Source organism: Alosa alosa, chromosome 18 (assembly GCF_017589495.1).
Source record: "Alosa alosa isolate M-15738 ecotype Scorff River chromosome 18, AALO_Geno_1.1, whole genome shotgun sequence".
Lineage (NCBI taxonomy): Eukaryota > Metazoa > Chordata > Actinopteri > Clupeiformes > Clupeidae > Alosa > Alosa alosa.
This window is the reverse complement of record NC_063206.1, coordinates 14,230,211-14,247,126: the sequence shown is the minus strand read 5'-3', so window position 1 is coordinate 14,247,126 and position 16,916 is coordinate 14,230,211. Positions and strand designations below refer to the sequence as shown.

Below are 16,916 nucleotides of genomic sequence, written 5' to 3'. Positions count from 1 at the left end.
TTACAGTAGCACAAGGGAACACAAATAAAGAAAAATGCATTTGTGCATATTTATTAGCTTCGACAGAACAGTTGTTCTGTTGTAATATACTCCTTAGGTATTTATTTGAGATCATACAGTATAGTGTGTTTTAATGTATTTAATACATGGAAGGCATGTATGCAAAGCCATGTATAACTGTGTCAGTGTGTGGATTGGGCATGTAATACTACAGTTTGATCAACTGATATGTTCAACATGAAATAGTCTCTGTACTCATATGACATATCATAGAGAGTTGGGGCTGGGTGACCCACACTAAGTTGGTTGGTGTGAGATTTCAGCAGTGCTTTCTTTTACAGTGCCCTACTTGCTCGTTAGCTGTTGCTACATGCGTATAGTAGCTAAGATGACTCAAAATCATAGTCCATTTTGAAAACCGACATCTCATTTACAGAGTCAAGTTCCAGACTAACCTGAACCCTATTTTAGAGAGTTTTCTGTGGAAAAGAAAGAACATTCCTCCCCTATTTGTATCCAAACACTTTGACAAGAAACATTTAGCAAAGTTTTGCAGTAGCTCCCAACTGATTATAATGACCAGACTTGCAACATTTAGGACTACCTGAATGGGCCTTTCTACAATACTGGTAACTGTCCCATTCTAGAATGAAACAGCGTAGGGTTTATTCTTTCCAGATATAGTATCATCAGATATATTATATGTCAAAGAGCTAAATCATGTTGCATTAACAATGTCTGTAATGTCTATAACTGGACTTTTTGAATTAAGTTGAGTGATTATGTTCCAAAGCAACTTGGTGAAAACAAGCACATCATCTTCATAACAGTTCTAAGCAAAATTTAAAATGACAAATATTTGCTGCGTAAGTGATAATCACAATGAATTGTTTTCATTGAGTTGTCAATCATCTGAAAGATATGATATTACACTGACCACCAACCAAACGAATAAGGAATTTGATAGTTTGATGTACACGAATAATGCTTCTAGTCACCTTCGTCATCTCCAGTGGCTAGGGCACTGTAAAACAAACATGGGGTCACTTCTAGCAGTCAGTAGGTGGGAACCATTGTGTTACTCTTCCATTTCTCACTCCTGCCCTTTCTATTTATCCATCTCTTCACCCCCACCTCCCCCAACTCCACCACTCGCACCCCCCTCATGCCCGCCCCCCCCCACATCCATGGCTGCACCTCCACCCTGCTCATTGGTTGGGTGACCTGTCACAGTGAAGAGATCCCTGATGAGGGATCCCCATTGGCGTAAGTAATCCAAACTGTGGCGGGCACAGCCGCCCTATAACACCTGCCACATCTCTCTGCCTGTTCACTCACCCCCCCCCAACCCCCTCGTCCCCAACCTCCCGTCACCCCTTCAGTGACCCCCCTCTGTCCGCGTCTTCTTTTCCTCTCCTCTCCCCTTGAATTGGTTGTGTGCATTTGGATCTGACTCTGGATTACAGATTTCCACATATTGCTTCCACTCAAATGCAATGGTGACATCACTGGCAGGACTGTCTAAAAGTGCTTCAACACAGGTGTCAGTTGTATGTAAGTAGAAGAATATAGAAAGGATATGGTAGATATTAATGAACAAATTACCAGTACTACCTGAATGGGCCTTTCTACAATACTGGTAACTGTCTCATTCTAGAATGAAACAGCGTAGGGTTTATTCTTTCCAGATATAATAGTGGCTCAAACTTCTCAAAGAGGGCAACGTTAAAGCAGCGGAAAACATCTATTTAAAAAAATGCTGTCATTTCATTAGCGCTCTCATTCCATCCATTTGCCTTTTGGACCAATTGTTAAACCATTTCTGATTCAACATAGATAACACAGCATTTTATACATCAACACTGCAACACTGCATCATATTAGCACCATATTATGATTGGCCCCAAAGTGGAGTTTGGTGCATTTCCAATCCACTCTTAGCTAAGAGTTGCAGAGCTGTCCAGTAGGTTTTGGGGTCTTTTGTTGGCATTATTGGTTCTCTGACTTCACTGACTTTGGTTTTTGAAGTTCATACTTTCCCTGGAGGAGGGATTCCTGGGTTGATTTCAGTGTATCAGAACACAGCTACAATCAGGTGGGCGGTTTCAGTCATGTTTTTTTTTTTAAATCTGGCACAGTTTGCTAAATTCTGTAGAAAGTTAACTGAATTTGTCTACCTCAAGAGAATGTTCTGAGCTCTCTTCTGTTTCTCTGCGTTTCTGACTGTTTGAACTGAATGATTTTCTGCACATGTAAATGTTCTAAGCCAAGCCACGTTGGTCTAGCCACACTGGTATTAGTGCTTTCTATGTCAGCTTACCTGCCTAGTCATTAGTCACATGAGTCTGTCACCAAGCTTTTTGTGTTTTCTTTGTTTGTTTGTTTTCTGCACATGCTCTGTAAGAACAACACAATGTTGATGTTGTTGTTTTTTTCTCACCACTCTGTGAGGCTAACGTAAACACCTGCACATGTTTTGAGTGTCACACACACACATACCAAACCAAAGCACAACAATCAGCAGAGGCTCTCTCTTTCTCTGGTCCCCGGGTCGGTTGGCTGGCCGGTCTGACGGCTGTGGGGCTCTCTCTGTGGTTCCAGTACTCTCCCAGTAAAAGACCGTCTTGTAGACAGTGCCTCCCCAGTGTATCAGGCGGTCATCCAGAAGAAGGATAAGGAGACGGAGATCAACGAAGGGACCCTCCGGGCTGCCCATCACCAGTCCAAGTCCTTCCGCATCCTTGCCCATATCACTGGCACCGAGTACTGTAAGTGTCAGACCTGGTGTTCAGCTTAAAACACTCATCGCCATTATTTTTACTTTCTTATATTAATCAGCAAGAGATACATAGCTTCAAGCCTAGGATTATTACTCTGTTGTCCAGAATGGTTGCTTATTCTGTATGTTGAAGCCACACTTTAATATGGCAGTGCTTCTTTAAATGCTGCTGAGTACACTGCTTTTTAGCCACTGAATAGTATTGAGTAAAATAATATACAGTATAAACAAAAAAAACATTTTTGTTGTAACACATTGCTATTGGCTACATATCCTGTTTGCTAACCCTGAGTCATTTCAGACAACTGATTTGTATATTCTCTGTCTCTTCCCCTTCTCTCTTCTGCAGTGCAAGACCCAGATGAGGACCGTCTGATGAAGTCAAGGTAGGCAGCTAGCAGCAGCTACTGGTGGCCTGTGAGAGAAGCTCCTTTCTGGCTCAAGGCTTCTGAGCCTAAACAGAGCAGTATTTCTGTCAGTCAGCCTCTCAGAGGAGACCTTTGCTCTCTGCGACCCCTGCCTCAAATCACTCTCTGTGTTGAACTTGAAGCCTGTGCTGTGAGGGTTTAGCTTTGGTCTTCCCAACAGTTTAGCGCCAGGACAAATGCGATAGACTCATTGCCATGGCACTTAGCCTGGAGACGTTGAGTTCTCGTCTTTCCTGGTTTCCAGACAGTGAGCTACTTTCGTCCCCTCTGTCCCACTCTCCACAACAAACTGACAAGGTAGTGACATCTCCCAGGTCTTCAAATCAGATACCACTTGCTTTGAACTGAGAGGCTTTCCAGAACACTTCTCAAACTCCAGCCACCCTTCTTGAGCGTATCATTCCATACAGAGTTCCACCTTCCATTAAAGCTATTGTTAGGAACAGGTACACAAAATGGGAAGCTCGAGTAATTCAGAAATTCAATACTGGTTTCAGAAAGGAAAATGGAGGCTTTAACCTAACCTATCTCTTCCCCTCTCTCTTTCTCTTTGTCTGTTTTCTTCTCTCCTTTTCTCCATCCTTCATGCCACAGGGAAAAGTTTCAGTCAGAAGCTAAAGGCCCACGTTTTGCTAGATTGAAAAACTGGCACCATGGTCTATCTGCCCAGATCCTCCATGCATCAGAATAAAAGTCTCACCTGAAAGTGTGACTTCATATACGTGGCATCACTGTAATAGCTCATACCACTGTACTGGAGAGCAAACGCATGTAGAAAAGAATGGAAGTGAGGGATAGAAGGAGATGAGTGTCAAGAAAGAAAGTTCTGGATAGTTGGGTTATTCTCTAGGTCACATGGGAAAGGCATAATGGCATACTCTGTTAAGCTTGCTACCCTGAAGTGTTATTCTGTAAGCTTTTGGCTCTACCCCTCACACTTTTGGGTTTGAATTAAACCAGTTCCATTTGTTGTTATTTAAAGAATAGTTGTAGTTGGAAATGTTTTCACCATTGATCACATTCTTTGAAGCTTGTTATTTTAGGAGAATAAATGTGATGCCACCTTTAACTGAAACACAGCAGAAATGTTTCTTGGCTTGTGAAGGTTTTTTTTAGAATGGCTCCAATGAGAGAAAAGATGCTTTGCAGTTTTTTAAATGAAAACATTACATCCTAGTCACCTGTTCCTTAGATATGACGTGAACTGGCATCATAGGCCAGGTCAGTTTTCTCTTTCAGGTCATTGAAAGGTGAATAAAACTTTCACTGCATTAAGCAACTAAAATATGAAATTCACATCATAAAATCATTTCCATTATTCCATTAAGTCACATAATTAAATAGTCCTTTGTTATGAATTCCTAGATTGTCTTTGTCATGAGCAACAGCTTATAAATTCTTTACCAGCCTCATGCCCATCTGATTAGAACTACATGCGTGTCAGGAGGGGCATGACTGAAGTGACATTAGTGTGAGGGAGACGTGTTATTAAAATATTAAAACCAACATCAGTCTTAACAGTCTCACCAAATGGCTCATGGACTTTTCTCAGCCATTGTAAAGGACTTTGTAGCATCCAGGGATTAAAAACGGAAGCAGTTATATATAGAGGACAGGTGTGGTCATAAATCTGTGTTGGTGTCAAAGTGTTCAGTGTTCAGTTTACATTTAATTTGTGGGTCACACCATAGTAATAAATGTGCATTTAGACATTTTATAAGATTCCATAACTTTTTTTAGCTTTATACTAGTCGTTCTGTCAGTACACATTTAGCTGAAATCCAACTAGTCTGCAGTATTAGTGTACATTTCAAGTAATGTAATGCCATGTAAATATTTACATAATCACATAATTGCACTCGGTATGTAAATTTGCACAACTGAGCTGAGCCATGATTTACGATCTCATGAGGTCTACACACTCATTACAATACTCATTAACACATAGTGTGCCCCCTAATTAGAGATCTCCAAACACTAGACGAGTCCTCCTATGAGTAGTGGAGCTCTATAGGGTGTCAGCCTTGGCTTAAGGGACAGGATCGTGTCTGTTGGATCAACTCAAGGAAAGAGAAGCCATCAGCCCATATCTCCAGTGGGGCGTCTGTTCATCCTCCCTGCCCCTGAGAGAGAGAGAGAGAGAGAGGGATAAAAGAGGAGAGAAGGTATTCAGATCTGTGAGTAGTCAGTGGTGCGATGCCAAGCCCCTGTTTCCTCCTCTGAGAGGAAACCATAGTAACAAGGTAAAATATATTGCTTGTCTGGTGGTCAATGAGGGAAATTGTATCAGCCTGTGCTGTGGACTGTTTGTGATATAGTGAGTGACTTGACTGCAACCACCGCTAACCGCGTCTTCTTGGCATTATTGCTTGTTGGCTGCCTCCGACATCCCTGACCTTTCACCCCCACCCCCACCTGCATGCTGGGTAGAGAGAGTGAATGCACTGGAGTGCTTGTGCCCACGCCTCCCCCCCCAACTCATTTCTGGGTGGCTGGCCCCTCTACCCCTTGTTGTTGCCCCTTGTTCCTCCATCCAGATCTCCATCTCCATCTCTATCTCCATTTTCATACACTCCATCACTGTAACTCTTTAGCTGACATCTGCATCTCATTCACCCTCTGTGCAGTGCTCCATCTGTCTTTTTGCCGATCATCCATGATCCATAGCTGAATCCATAAGCGCCAATCACAGGACATTGCTTTATGTCACATTCACTGATGTCTACTCGCAATCAAACTAGCTCAGTGATAGTGTGAATGTGCGGTAGAGTCTTGGCTGGTAGTGTTGGAAGACCTGCAAATTTCTGTCGTAGTAGTGATATTATAGAGTGATTTGTGATCTTATGTTGCACCAGAGTATTTTTCCAGTATCTCCCAGTTAAAGCTGCTGTAAGCTATAGTTATTTCCCCCCAGAATGCTTTGTATTGTATTTTGTACCTCTGAAATGCAATGGAAGAAAATTAATGAGTGATGTACACATGTATGGTCAGATAGAAGTTAGCAAGAACTGCTAACTTACCTTACAGCAGCTTTCAGCATGATTTTGTTTTCATTGTTTGTACCATCATGATGCTTTTAAATGCATTGTACATATTTTTAGTCTATATTTTAACTCCATTGAATCTCATGTAAACATATGACATCAGGTTGTTGTTTGTTGTAGGCAGGCTATTTAACCTTGATTATTGACTATTTAACCTAGACTAGATATGCTAGAGGGAGGTAGTGTTGATGTCAGTCCATCATTATGTGCAGTCGTTTGCTATTCATCTCTCACTCTTCACGAGTTACCCTTTAGTGCTTTTGAAAGCTAAATAGAAGCAAGATGTCATTGAATGAATGATAAACTGTGAAAGGGAGAGTTTGTGTGTGTGTGTGTTTGTTTGTGTGTGTATGTGTGTGTGTGTGTGTGTGTGTGTGTGTGTGTGTGTGTTTGTCTGTTTGTGTGTGTGTGTGTGTGTGTGTGTGTGTGTGTGTGTCTTATTGTCACAACGTATTCCATTTTGTCCAAATAACTGCATTGCTCCTCCATCACTAATACCAGAACACCCATGCAATGATCAGTGCCACTTCATTTAAACCCATATACATATATAGGTTACCATATGTTCATCCGTTCCCAAAGTAATATTGACATACTTATTGAACTAGCCATATCCCAGTTATGTAAAGAGGAATATATAGTTCAAACACTGCATGCTACTTAGGGGCCATAAGCCCATAATCAGGCCATGTGTAGCCAGCTCTGCCTTTCTCTTCTCCTCTCCTGCCCGAGGCTGCATGGAGCTCAGATATTCCCTCCTGCCCTCTCTCCTCCCACCCCGTCATGCATGCTTAGGGTCGGAGTGTGTTGTGCCTGGATGCTTAGCTAGAGTGTGTGTGTTAGCTACAGTCAAAGTAGGAGCGCAGTACAGTAATGGTATTCATTAGCTTATGATGATACCACTGATGTCTTGAATGGCTAACAGACTATTCAAGTAGCCCTGGCAAGAGGATGAATGCAATTTCCCTGTTAACACTTGTGGCAAGCAGACTGTACCAGCAGGGGGCACTATAGATTTTGGAGCAATCCTTCCACTGTTCCTCACTCTGTTTTGGCAGCGAATTTTAATGCTTGAACGTTTCCTTATACACAGTTGACATGGCACGTCAGTTAGTAGGCAGTTCTCGAGCAAAAAACAAGTGGCTCAATCAATGAGACCTTGGATAATGCCTTAGTCCTTCAGCACTACCGCCTGGTCTCAATCTTTTTTCCCTTCTACATCCTTGCTTTGCACTGTCAGACAGCTTTGTAGAAACTAACTAGGTCTTATTTTTACTTCAAATATCAGTTCTGTTCCATGTCAGTTCCGTGTTCATTAGTTAATTAGAGACGTGTAACACACATGTTATGGTTATTGAGTAACCCCTTGTGTGTTTTATGTTTTTTATATAGGGCTCATTGCAACTGTGTGTTTGTATCTGCGTCAGTGTATGTGTGTGTGTGTGTGTGTGTGTGTGTGTGTGTGTGTGTGTGTGTGTGTGTGTGTGTGTGTGTCTGTGTGTGTGTGTGTGTGTGTGTGTGTGTGTGTGTGTGTGTGTGTGTGTGTGTGTGTGTGTGTGTGTGTGTGTGTGTGTGTGTGTGTCTGTGTGTGTGGTGTTGGGTGTGTGCGTGTTCGTGTGCGTGTGCGTGTGAACTGCAAGAGAGTGCCCATGAACATGTTTATGACTGCAATACAGCAAAGGTTTATTGTATCTCTCACTCACCTCTGGTGTAAGTTAGTGCTGATAGTCAGTGTAGTTCCCAGTGCCTGTGGATGATATTCTACCGTTAGCCCACGTCCCCAGCCCAGCCAACGTTCTTCTGCTAGACTCCACAGCTAGTCAAGAGCACCAAAGATCAACGTCACAAGTTCACCACAGACAGTGATAAGGGGTTAACAGCCGGCAGTTACCTCCTCCCAGCTTCTCTCTCCTGTGCTTAGTTTCTTAAACACCACTCAAGGTGGTGCTTTGCCATTTCCAAATGACTAGAAAGCAATTGCTGTCTGATACTGGTCAGCCTGGTGCTAACTATTTGGTCAGTGAGAGAGAGGTTTGAGAGAGTGGTGGTTGCGGTGAACAGGGGTCAGCCATCAGTCCTCCACCAGGCCGGTTGCTGCTAGGTGCCTGCCTCCTCCCCCAGCCAGCCCCCCCACCCCCCTCCCCCACCTCTACCCCACCCCGTACTCCCCAAAATCACCACTTAGAGGAAAGAACACCACATTTATCCCACGATCACAAACAAACTGACTTATTAAGGCATTACCTCTGTTTATGAGTTGAAATGTGCAGCTTTGGATGGTGTTTTTTTTTGTCTTTTCTTTTGTTGATTTTTGCTGATTTGTTGCTGGTTTTACATTTGGGATTATTTTGACAGATTGTTCAGCTCATTGTGACATGAATTGCCTTGTGTCTTGCATTTGCTTTTGACATTATTACTTTTTTAGCAGGACTGACTTGAAAAAAAAAAACATGGAAACAGCCACTAAAAGTCCCACCCCTCTTCATATTGAGCTACAGTAGTGCAAGGCTCTAATAAACCCTAAACAGAGAGCTCTCTAATTGCATCATGGGAATGAAGTCCTCCCCATGTAGATGTAATAGATTAGATAATAGACTAGGTAGTCATTTAATGATATACGGGCGTACTCTATTGATTCTGGCCAAGGCCCATACAGTTCTAGCCTACATACAGGACCCCACAGCCTGTCTGTTCTCCTCGCTCAGTGACTCATCTGCGATCAATAGTCCTCTGCTCCATTAACTGTCTGACTCTTACTCTTTTTATCATCAGGACTCAATTAGTGATCACTGATTTCTCCTAACAGAGTCCATTCTGACCCCACCTCCCCAACCCCCTTAGCAGCCTACCACAAAGCGCTATCTTTCTAATAGCTGCTGGCAGGGTCGATCCTCTGCAACTTCCCCATGTTTCCTGTTTGATCCCTGATGGACATCCTTGCATTGGGCTAAGCAATACTGAGCGATGCTGCTTCTTGTTTTTGCATGGAAAGGAGGCACTTGCCCAGCATTTGTGCCTTAAGCTGATATTAACTCTCTAATTCTTGCTGTATGTATCACACACAAACACACACACGCACACACATACACACACATTGAGCTGTTTTGTCCCTGTGTGTGTATGTGTATGTGTTTGTGTATGTGTATATATATACACCTTTAAGTACAGCAGTGTGACCTCTCTCTTTCGTTGCAACCTAACCTGTGATCCAGTCCCCCTGTTGAGCATGCTCCAGTGTCCACCAGCCTTATGGCTGACGCTCTGCCTGCCACTGCCGCTTCGCCCAATCAACCTGCTTCTGAGCCAGAGTGCCTAGCCAATCAGGCACCACTGCCTGATGCTACCTCAAGTCCAGAACCCGCCCCTGTAGAGCCTACCCCAGAGAGGTAATGCCTGTGATTGGATATGTTCGCTGTTTGTCTGTCTTCCCTCGTCTGTTCTACATTGGTCCAGGGTTTGTTCTGGTATGTCTGTTTGTTCTGCCTGTTTGTTTAATGTGTGTCCTGATGTATGTATGTTCTTTTAGTACATACACATGTTTACTTTTCATGAAGATAATATCTGATACACATATTTGTGCATGTTTAAAGGTGATAGTGGTTTAGCCCAGAAAAATTAAAGGTACACCTGTTGATTGCTGGTGGTGATGGTGGTGAGCTGAAATGGAACATAAAAAAGCATCATCAGGGATTATGCTTTTGTTAATAACCTGCATTGAACAGAGAGCTTTCAATCGTCAAATCAGCAATCATCAGGTTTCCCTTAAACAGAGTTCTTTAAAAAGTCAGTGGAACAAGACCTCAAAGATCAAATTTGACAAGGTAAGTTTTAGGTAACCTGACCCTTTCCTGGTAATGAAATACATGTCCATACATACAAACTAAGGCTGCTATTGCCCCCCAACACATGCACACACACACAGACACACACAGACACACACACACACACACACACACACACACACACACACACACACACACACACACACACACACACACACACACACACACACATGCATTGCACATGTAGCTGAAAAACAAGTCATGTAGGAACCATTGCAGAGCCTGGAGATGTTGGAGGATCTGACTTCTCAAGAGCAGTAAGAACAGAGAGCCCATGGCAGTGGAGAGACCAGTCGGACCCAGCCTCTTTATCCACTCAATTCCATGACTCCTAACTGTCCTAACAGAAAGTATCAGTCAAGCTTTAGTAGATTTCTCCGAAACCGGAGTTATGTAAAGCTTGGGAATGATTACACTTGACACTGGTTCCATTGCTGTCAAAATACCCCCCATAGGAAGCTAAACACAGTGAGATTCCATCTGATACCCAGCTAATTGGTTGTAGTATCATTAAGATACATAAGCTTAGCTCAAACAGGGATTCTTTACCTGTATACAGGTGTAGAAGTTAACTATAGAAGAGTCTGGTGTTTGGGAGACCATTAGGACCGGGCAACCAAGCGGATTTATTTGGAGTGGTGCCAGAAGTGGCCGGCCTTTGACCTGCGTCCCATGAAGGACTCGTGGAGCTGACGCAGGGCTGCTGTCTGTCCCACTGCTCTCCATTTCAGCTGTTTCTCCCCCGCAGGAAACAGGATCCCTCAGAGGACCTTCACCGGCCATGCCGACGCCTGCTATGTGTGCACATGTTCACGCTGAGCCAAGGGGGTGGGGAGGGGGCTGGTGAATTGTGCGCTCCATATTAAAGCATAAACACAAGCGGGTAGCACACACACACACACACACACACACACACACACACACACACACACACACACACACACACACACACACACACACACACATATACGCATACTCTATCTCTCTCACTCACTCTGTTTCTTCATCTCCTTCTCTGTCATTTATTTGCTATGTGTTTTTTTGTTTTTCTTTCTTTCTCTTTGCTTTTTGTTGGTGTGCTGTATTTTACTCATTTGCACACACACACACACACACACACACACACACACACACACACACACACACACACACACACACACACACACAGATCTACCGAGAGACATGATGCAACATGAAAACACAGGCATTAACGTAGACACACCTGAGGTTCAAAGGCAGCCCTACCAACCCCTTACCCACCCCTGTGCTCTGTCCTCTCTACTCTACTCTGGTCTGGTCTGGTCTGGTCTGGCTGTGTTAACTCTCCTCTGTCCTCTGCAGCTCTCAGTCCCTCTCACAGCCTGAACCTGCGCCACAGCCTGTGTCGCCCCCACAGTCTCAGGCCCTGACACCAGTGGCCCCCGAGGCCCCTGCAGTCTCCCCCAGGGCCCCCCGCCACCTGAACCCTGCTGCCTCCCATATCTCGTCCGCTCTGACTGCGCAGTCTAGGTACAATTTCCACCACCCCACCAGTCAGTTACTCCCACCATTATACACTTTCCCCCCTCCACTTCTACCCTTGCCTCCTTTCCCTCCCCCCATAGTGAGACAATGTTCCTGTTCCCTTTTACCCACCCTGTTTAGCCTTTTACCTACCCTGTTTATCCTTTTACCCACCCTGTTTAGCCTTTTACCCACCCTGTTTATCCTTTTACCCACCCTGTTTATCCTTTTACCCACCCTGTTTATTGACTTGTCAGTACTGACTGTCTCTTTGCCAAATGTTTCTCCTTGGCCAGGTTTTGAGGGAAAGCAAGGAGCATAGCGGACGATAATTTATTATATATATATATACTGTATATTTAGAGACTATAAAAGGAGACTGAAATACATTTGTTCATTTTATTCACTATAGATGAGAGAGAAAAAGGATATTTTATTTAGCACTAGGACAGGGACAGAACCCTTATCCCTATATTCACGCCTGTCTCGTTAACCCCCCCTTGTTAAGAAACCATGTTTATAAACGAGGGCCGCCGCCCACCTCGGCTTTGGAGGCCCTGACAATCACCCCGATGTTCCGCACCAGAAATTTGCCCAAACGTGGGCGCTCCCTGCCCTCGGGGAAACCCAAGCATCTGAGGTACACAGATAACTCACACACTTCGCGCCTGTCCAAACCACTGTGTGTGTGTGACCGACGGAGTGATGTGCAGAGTAGCAGGGCCTGATGGGATATAGGAGCGAGACAAACGGAGGATGGACGGACCTGCGGCCAGGGAGGCTTGGTGTAGGTCAGGAGCTTCTCTCCTGTTTGAGGTCCGGTACAGACCAATGGCACCTCTGACACACAGCGCATTGTCCAAAATGGGAAAATTGAGCTGATCTCAATTGGACAGTTATAAGTTCAAATTGTAGGTAAGTAGGAACAGTTGGAGGTGCCTTCTAATTGGGTTTTGTCATAAAGGATTTTTTTTTCCAGAAACATTGACGTATGATCCTTGTCTGGATGACGCACACATGATCTGTAATGTCAAGATTCAGATAGTGGAAAACTGGGGCAACAATACAGAGAAGTGCAAGAAGTGAACCAAATAAAACACAGTTAGAAAAGCTCCTATGGGGATTTTTGACAACACTGGTATCTTTAGAAGAGATTTCATTCCCAGAGGTTTGGCTGGTCTTCCTACTAATTGCACCTCTCTCTTTCCTTCATGTCACTGTTCCCCTCACATTATTAATCATCATCAGTTCAGAATATGCCCATCCTTCCTAAGACGTATGATCATGCAATGCTAACTGCTATTAGAGATCCATTTTGCCCTCCATTTTGTCTCTGTTTATCGCCTAATTTCTTCAAATGGAGCAGGGTGCCCAAACCTCTCTCTCTCCCAAAAAAAAAAGGTTTGAGCATTGGCATGCACTCTAGAGCAAGCCCATCCGTGCTCTTTCTCCCGACCGTAGGATGTCATTCACGAAATGGCCCCATTTATCTTGCGACGAGCCTGGTATTGGATAAATGGTGACGTAGTGTCCGGTAGTGACCGCTGGCCTTGTCTGAGCTAGAGCACTGCACCGTTCCTGTATCCCACGCTCACCCACGCTCACTCTGCACGTCACGTCTAAGCTGCATGCACACACTCTAGCCTGCACTAATCACCCAGTGTCCAATCATCATCACTGTTCACTTAAATGCACTGGAACATTTGATCAAGTTTGAGTACAGTATGGTTCAATAGTCAGCCAGCACTCTAAAACCACTTTGTGAATGGAGTGGTTTCTAGCAATAAATCTGATCTGTTTACACATACACATATTTAATCATAACTGTTCTAAAAAAACACTACAATTTATTTGTTAGATGTAATTAGCACATATAAATGTGTGCAATTCAATGTGAATTATAACTGGACAGACTTTCCTCTGTTTTACTCATAACCTTTACATTAATGACATTTACAAATGACTTCTTCTCTGGCTTTTAGAGTGTAATTCTCATTCTTGTCATCCTCATCATCATTAATAATATTTTCTAAATGTCTGGAGTGTGGCATGGAATTCCCCTCAGAGTGCATTGTTCTCTTGCTTTGTTACGTATGTTGAATGTGTGTTGTGTTTTCACATTTTTGAGAAATTTGTGAAGATTGGTTGAAGACATACAGTTTTGTCTGAATGTAGTGTCTAGGGTTAATATGATTTACTTGTACCTGCCTGTTGAAATTGTCACATCCCATTTAATGTCAATCAGATTCAAGTTAATTGTAAAATCCCTTATTTCACTGACATAAATCATAGTAATTCATTTTAATTATTATGATTTGTACACCTATTTTGTAGTGGTTCATCTTGTGCACTTGAATCTTTAAACTCTGCACTGTCATGTTCACCTATACTGTGCACCTGTGGGTCTGTCCTCACACACAAAGTGAAAGGTTGTCACCAGCACTTTTTAACTGTATGCCGTTTTCCTCACCTGATTTATCCACAAACACATTCATCACTGTGCAGTGCATGTCTGCTGGGAACATTTCATGTTGCAGTTCAACTTCCAAAAGTCACTGGACAAAAAAGAAAAGCATCACTCTCAACAAACAACAATACAAACGACAGCAAAGATGCATCGCGTCATTCGTAGCCACAGGACAGTATGCCGAAACACAGCTATGGGTGGACATGGTAAAGCCAAGCCAAAAATCTAGAGTTCACCCCTCTGTGACCGTTGACCTTTCAACCCCTTTTGTCTCCATTGCATTGTAGCTACAGCCTGCAGTCTGCCTCTGGTTACAGCTCCCACTTCACAACCTCCATGTCCAGGTACTGATGAGGCGTGCAGCTCGTCTGGGATGGCACCCCAGCTGCACTGGTGGCATCGAGGCAGTGTGTCTCCCCTATCTCCCCTCCTCTTAGTGTCAGAATAACCCTCTTACCAACCAGAGTAACCTACCTGTTCCACTCAACCTCTCCAACCTACGTTTTCAACTGATATATATACTCTTGACAAAGGATGGTGCATTTGTGCTTTCTGACTGTGACTGTTCTTTAACCTCTTCCCCTGAGTACTTAACTGACATTTATGCAGATAATGGTATTGCTTTTTTATCCTCACAGCTACTATTCAAAAAATAACCAATGGAACTAAAAGAAAACAACACAAAAAGGCCCTTGGTTCAATCAAAGATGTATTTTCTTTGAGAACCCTACTGTCTGTCCATTTGTAATGGCTGTTCTAACACTGTCTTCTTGATGTCAGCCTCTGTTCTTTTCTCTGCCCCCTCTCTCTATCTATCTGGGTCTCTGCTATTTTTTTTTTTTTTTTTTTTTTTTTAAAAAGCCACTAATGTTTGTGTAAAACTGTGTCTGGTGAAGGGGAAGATGTATAGGTAAGACACCAGCACTCACGGATCTGCTGGTGGAGCAGGTTTGTTCCAAACATGGAGGCAAAGTTGGAACGGGATTAATGTTCTCCAGCAGGTGTCACTAACTCATGTGTATCGGCGTAGTACATGGGCATGTACTATGAAACGCCAATATTTACAAACTTGCCGTGCTATATTTTTAGTATTTACTAGCTATTTAATTAGTCAACATTTGCTGTCATATCTACATATCCTTTGTTCATTTGCATACATCACACGATATATGTGGATGAAATCTGTAAAGAGAATTTTATTTTTTATTATATTTGCATATATATACATAATAATGACATCGGCATGGAGTAGGGATGATCTCCTTATTTTGTGTACAATTGTATAGAAAGTCCTTTGCCATTTGGGTTGCATGGAATTTGCATTGTCGGTCCTGTGTGTTCTCTTGCAGCCAGTACATGTCGGGTCCACCCATGCAGGCCCCAATGCAGCCCCCACCACAGATGCAGCACCCGCCACAGATGCAGCACCCGCCACAGATGCAGCACCCGCCTATGCAGTATCCCCCAATGCAGTATCCGCCAATGCAGCCTCCACCCATGCAGCAAAGCTCCATTCAGATTCCTGTGGGCCCCCCGCCACAGCAGCCTAAAATGGTCAGCACTGCCACCATTGTGCCTGCCGCCTACCCCTCAGCACCAGGTACAGGGCTTTGTCTTTGGGTGTGTGTTATGAAAGATCCATGGGTAGCTAGAACAATAATCACACAATCTAAAAGTTATAATTTAAGGTTTTATATCATTTTTATATCAAGTTTTATATCAAGTTGTGAATTTAATGTTTTTTCTGTAATTCCATATGATATGACATGTATAACAATCATGTCTACAATGTGTATGGCCAGTATTGTTGTATTTGATAAGTAATGTTATTCTATATTGCCCTGTCTACCTGCTTTCCCTGAGGTAAATATCACAGTGGGTCTGACTGCTGATCTTCTCTTCTCCTCCAGCTCCTGCCCCGGCTCCTGCCCCAGTCCAGATCCCCATCGCCATGGCCCCAGCTCCGGCCCCCTCCGCTCCCACTCCCCCCTCCAACCGCCCTCCCTGGGTGACAGACGACAACTTTGCCCAGAAGTTCGACCCCGGCAAGACCACCAGCACCAGCGTCAAAGTGCAGCCTCTTCCCCAGTCTGCCCCTCCTCCTCCTGCCTTCATCCCTAACCCGGCCCCTGCCCCGGCTCCCATGGGTGGCCCTTCGCCCTTCACCCCTGCTGCCCCCTTCCCCCCTGTGGCCCGGGGGGTAGCCCAGAGGGCAGAGCGCTTCGCTGCCGGCAGCAGGACTCCCATGTGTGGGTCATGCAACAGCATCATCAGGTAAACTATAACTGCGGATGATCCATGGACATAAAGAGCACAGTGGACTGTGTCCCATTGCTAGTAATCTGTTGTGTGGTGCAGTGTGTATGGGCAAATTGGAAATTGGGGGAAAATGGACATATTGGTTGTGTTTGGGTTCTTCCATTAGAAGTAGGCCTACTGATCCTTAGTATCAGTTATTGTAGGTAGTAGGTACTGAGATTGACTAGCAGGTACATACAGTTATATTTCAAGTCACCTGTGTTTTTTCATGATCTTAAAGTATAATTGTTATAACCTGTGTATTATATATTTTATTTATTAATTTATATATATTTAAAGAGAAAATAGTTCAAATAAACACTTTTGCAAGAGCATTTTAAAGAAAGATATTTTTAGTCTTGACCAGGTAAAGAGCAGGCAGGTGCTTCAGTTAACACCTATCGTACACCCACCCACCATGTTTGGGCAGCTGTGGCCTACTGGTTAGCGCTTCGGACTTGTAACCGGAGGGTTGCCGGTTCGAACCCCGATCAGTAGGCACGGCTGAAGTGCCCTTGAGCAAGGCACCTAACCCCTCACTGCTCCTCGAGCGCC

At 43.8% G+C, this 16,916-nt stretch overlaps 1 protein-coding gene across 1 annotated transcript in view; it reads left to right on the top strand.

Annotated features, from left to right (window-relative positions):
- The window catches only part of ldb3a (LIM domain binding 3a), a 47,750-nt gene that overhangs the window by 26,401 nt on the left and 4,433 nt on the right, over window positions 1–16,916 (top strand). Inside the window, exons 7-15 of the mRNA XM_048270363.1 lie at window positions 2,602–2,768; window positions 3,129–3,165; window positions 3,802–3,897; window positions 9,464–9,637; window positions 11,435–11,602; window positions 12,105–12,236; window positions 14,351–14,407; window positions 15,413–15,663; window positions 15,974–16,337. Coding sequence (XP_048126320.1) covers window positions 2,602–2,768; window positions 3,129–3,165; window positions 3,802–3,897; window positions 9,464–9,637; window positions 11,435–11,602; window positions 12,105–12,236; window positions 14,351–14,407; window positions 15,413–15,663; window positions 15,974–16,337 — 1,446 coding nt within the window. The remainder of the gene's footprint in view (window positions 1–2,601; window positions 2,769–3,128; window positions 3,166–3,801; window positions 3,898–9,463; window positions 9,638–11,434; window positions 11,603–12,104; window positions 12,237–14,350; window positions 14,408–15,412; window positions 15,664–15,973; window positions 16,338–16,916) is intronic.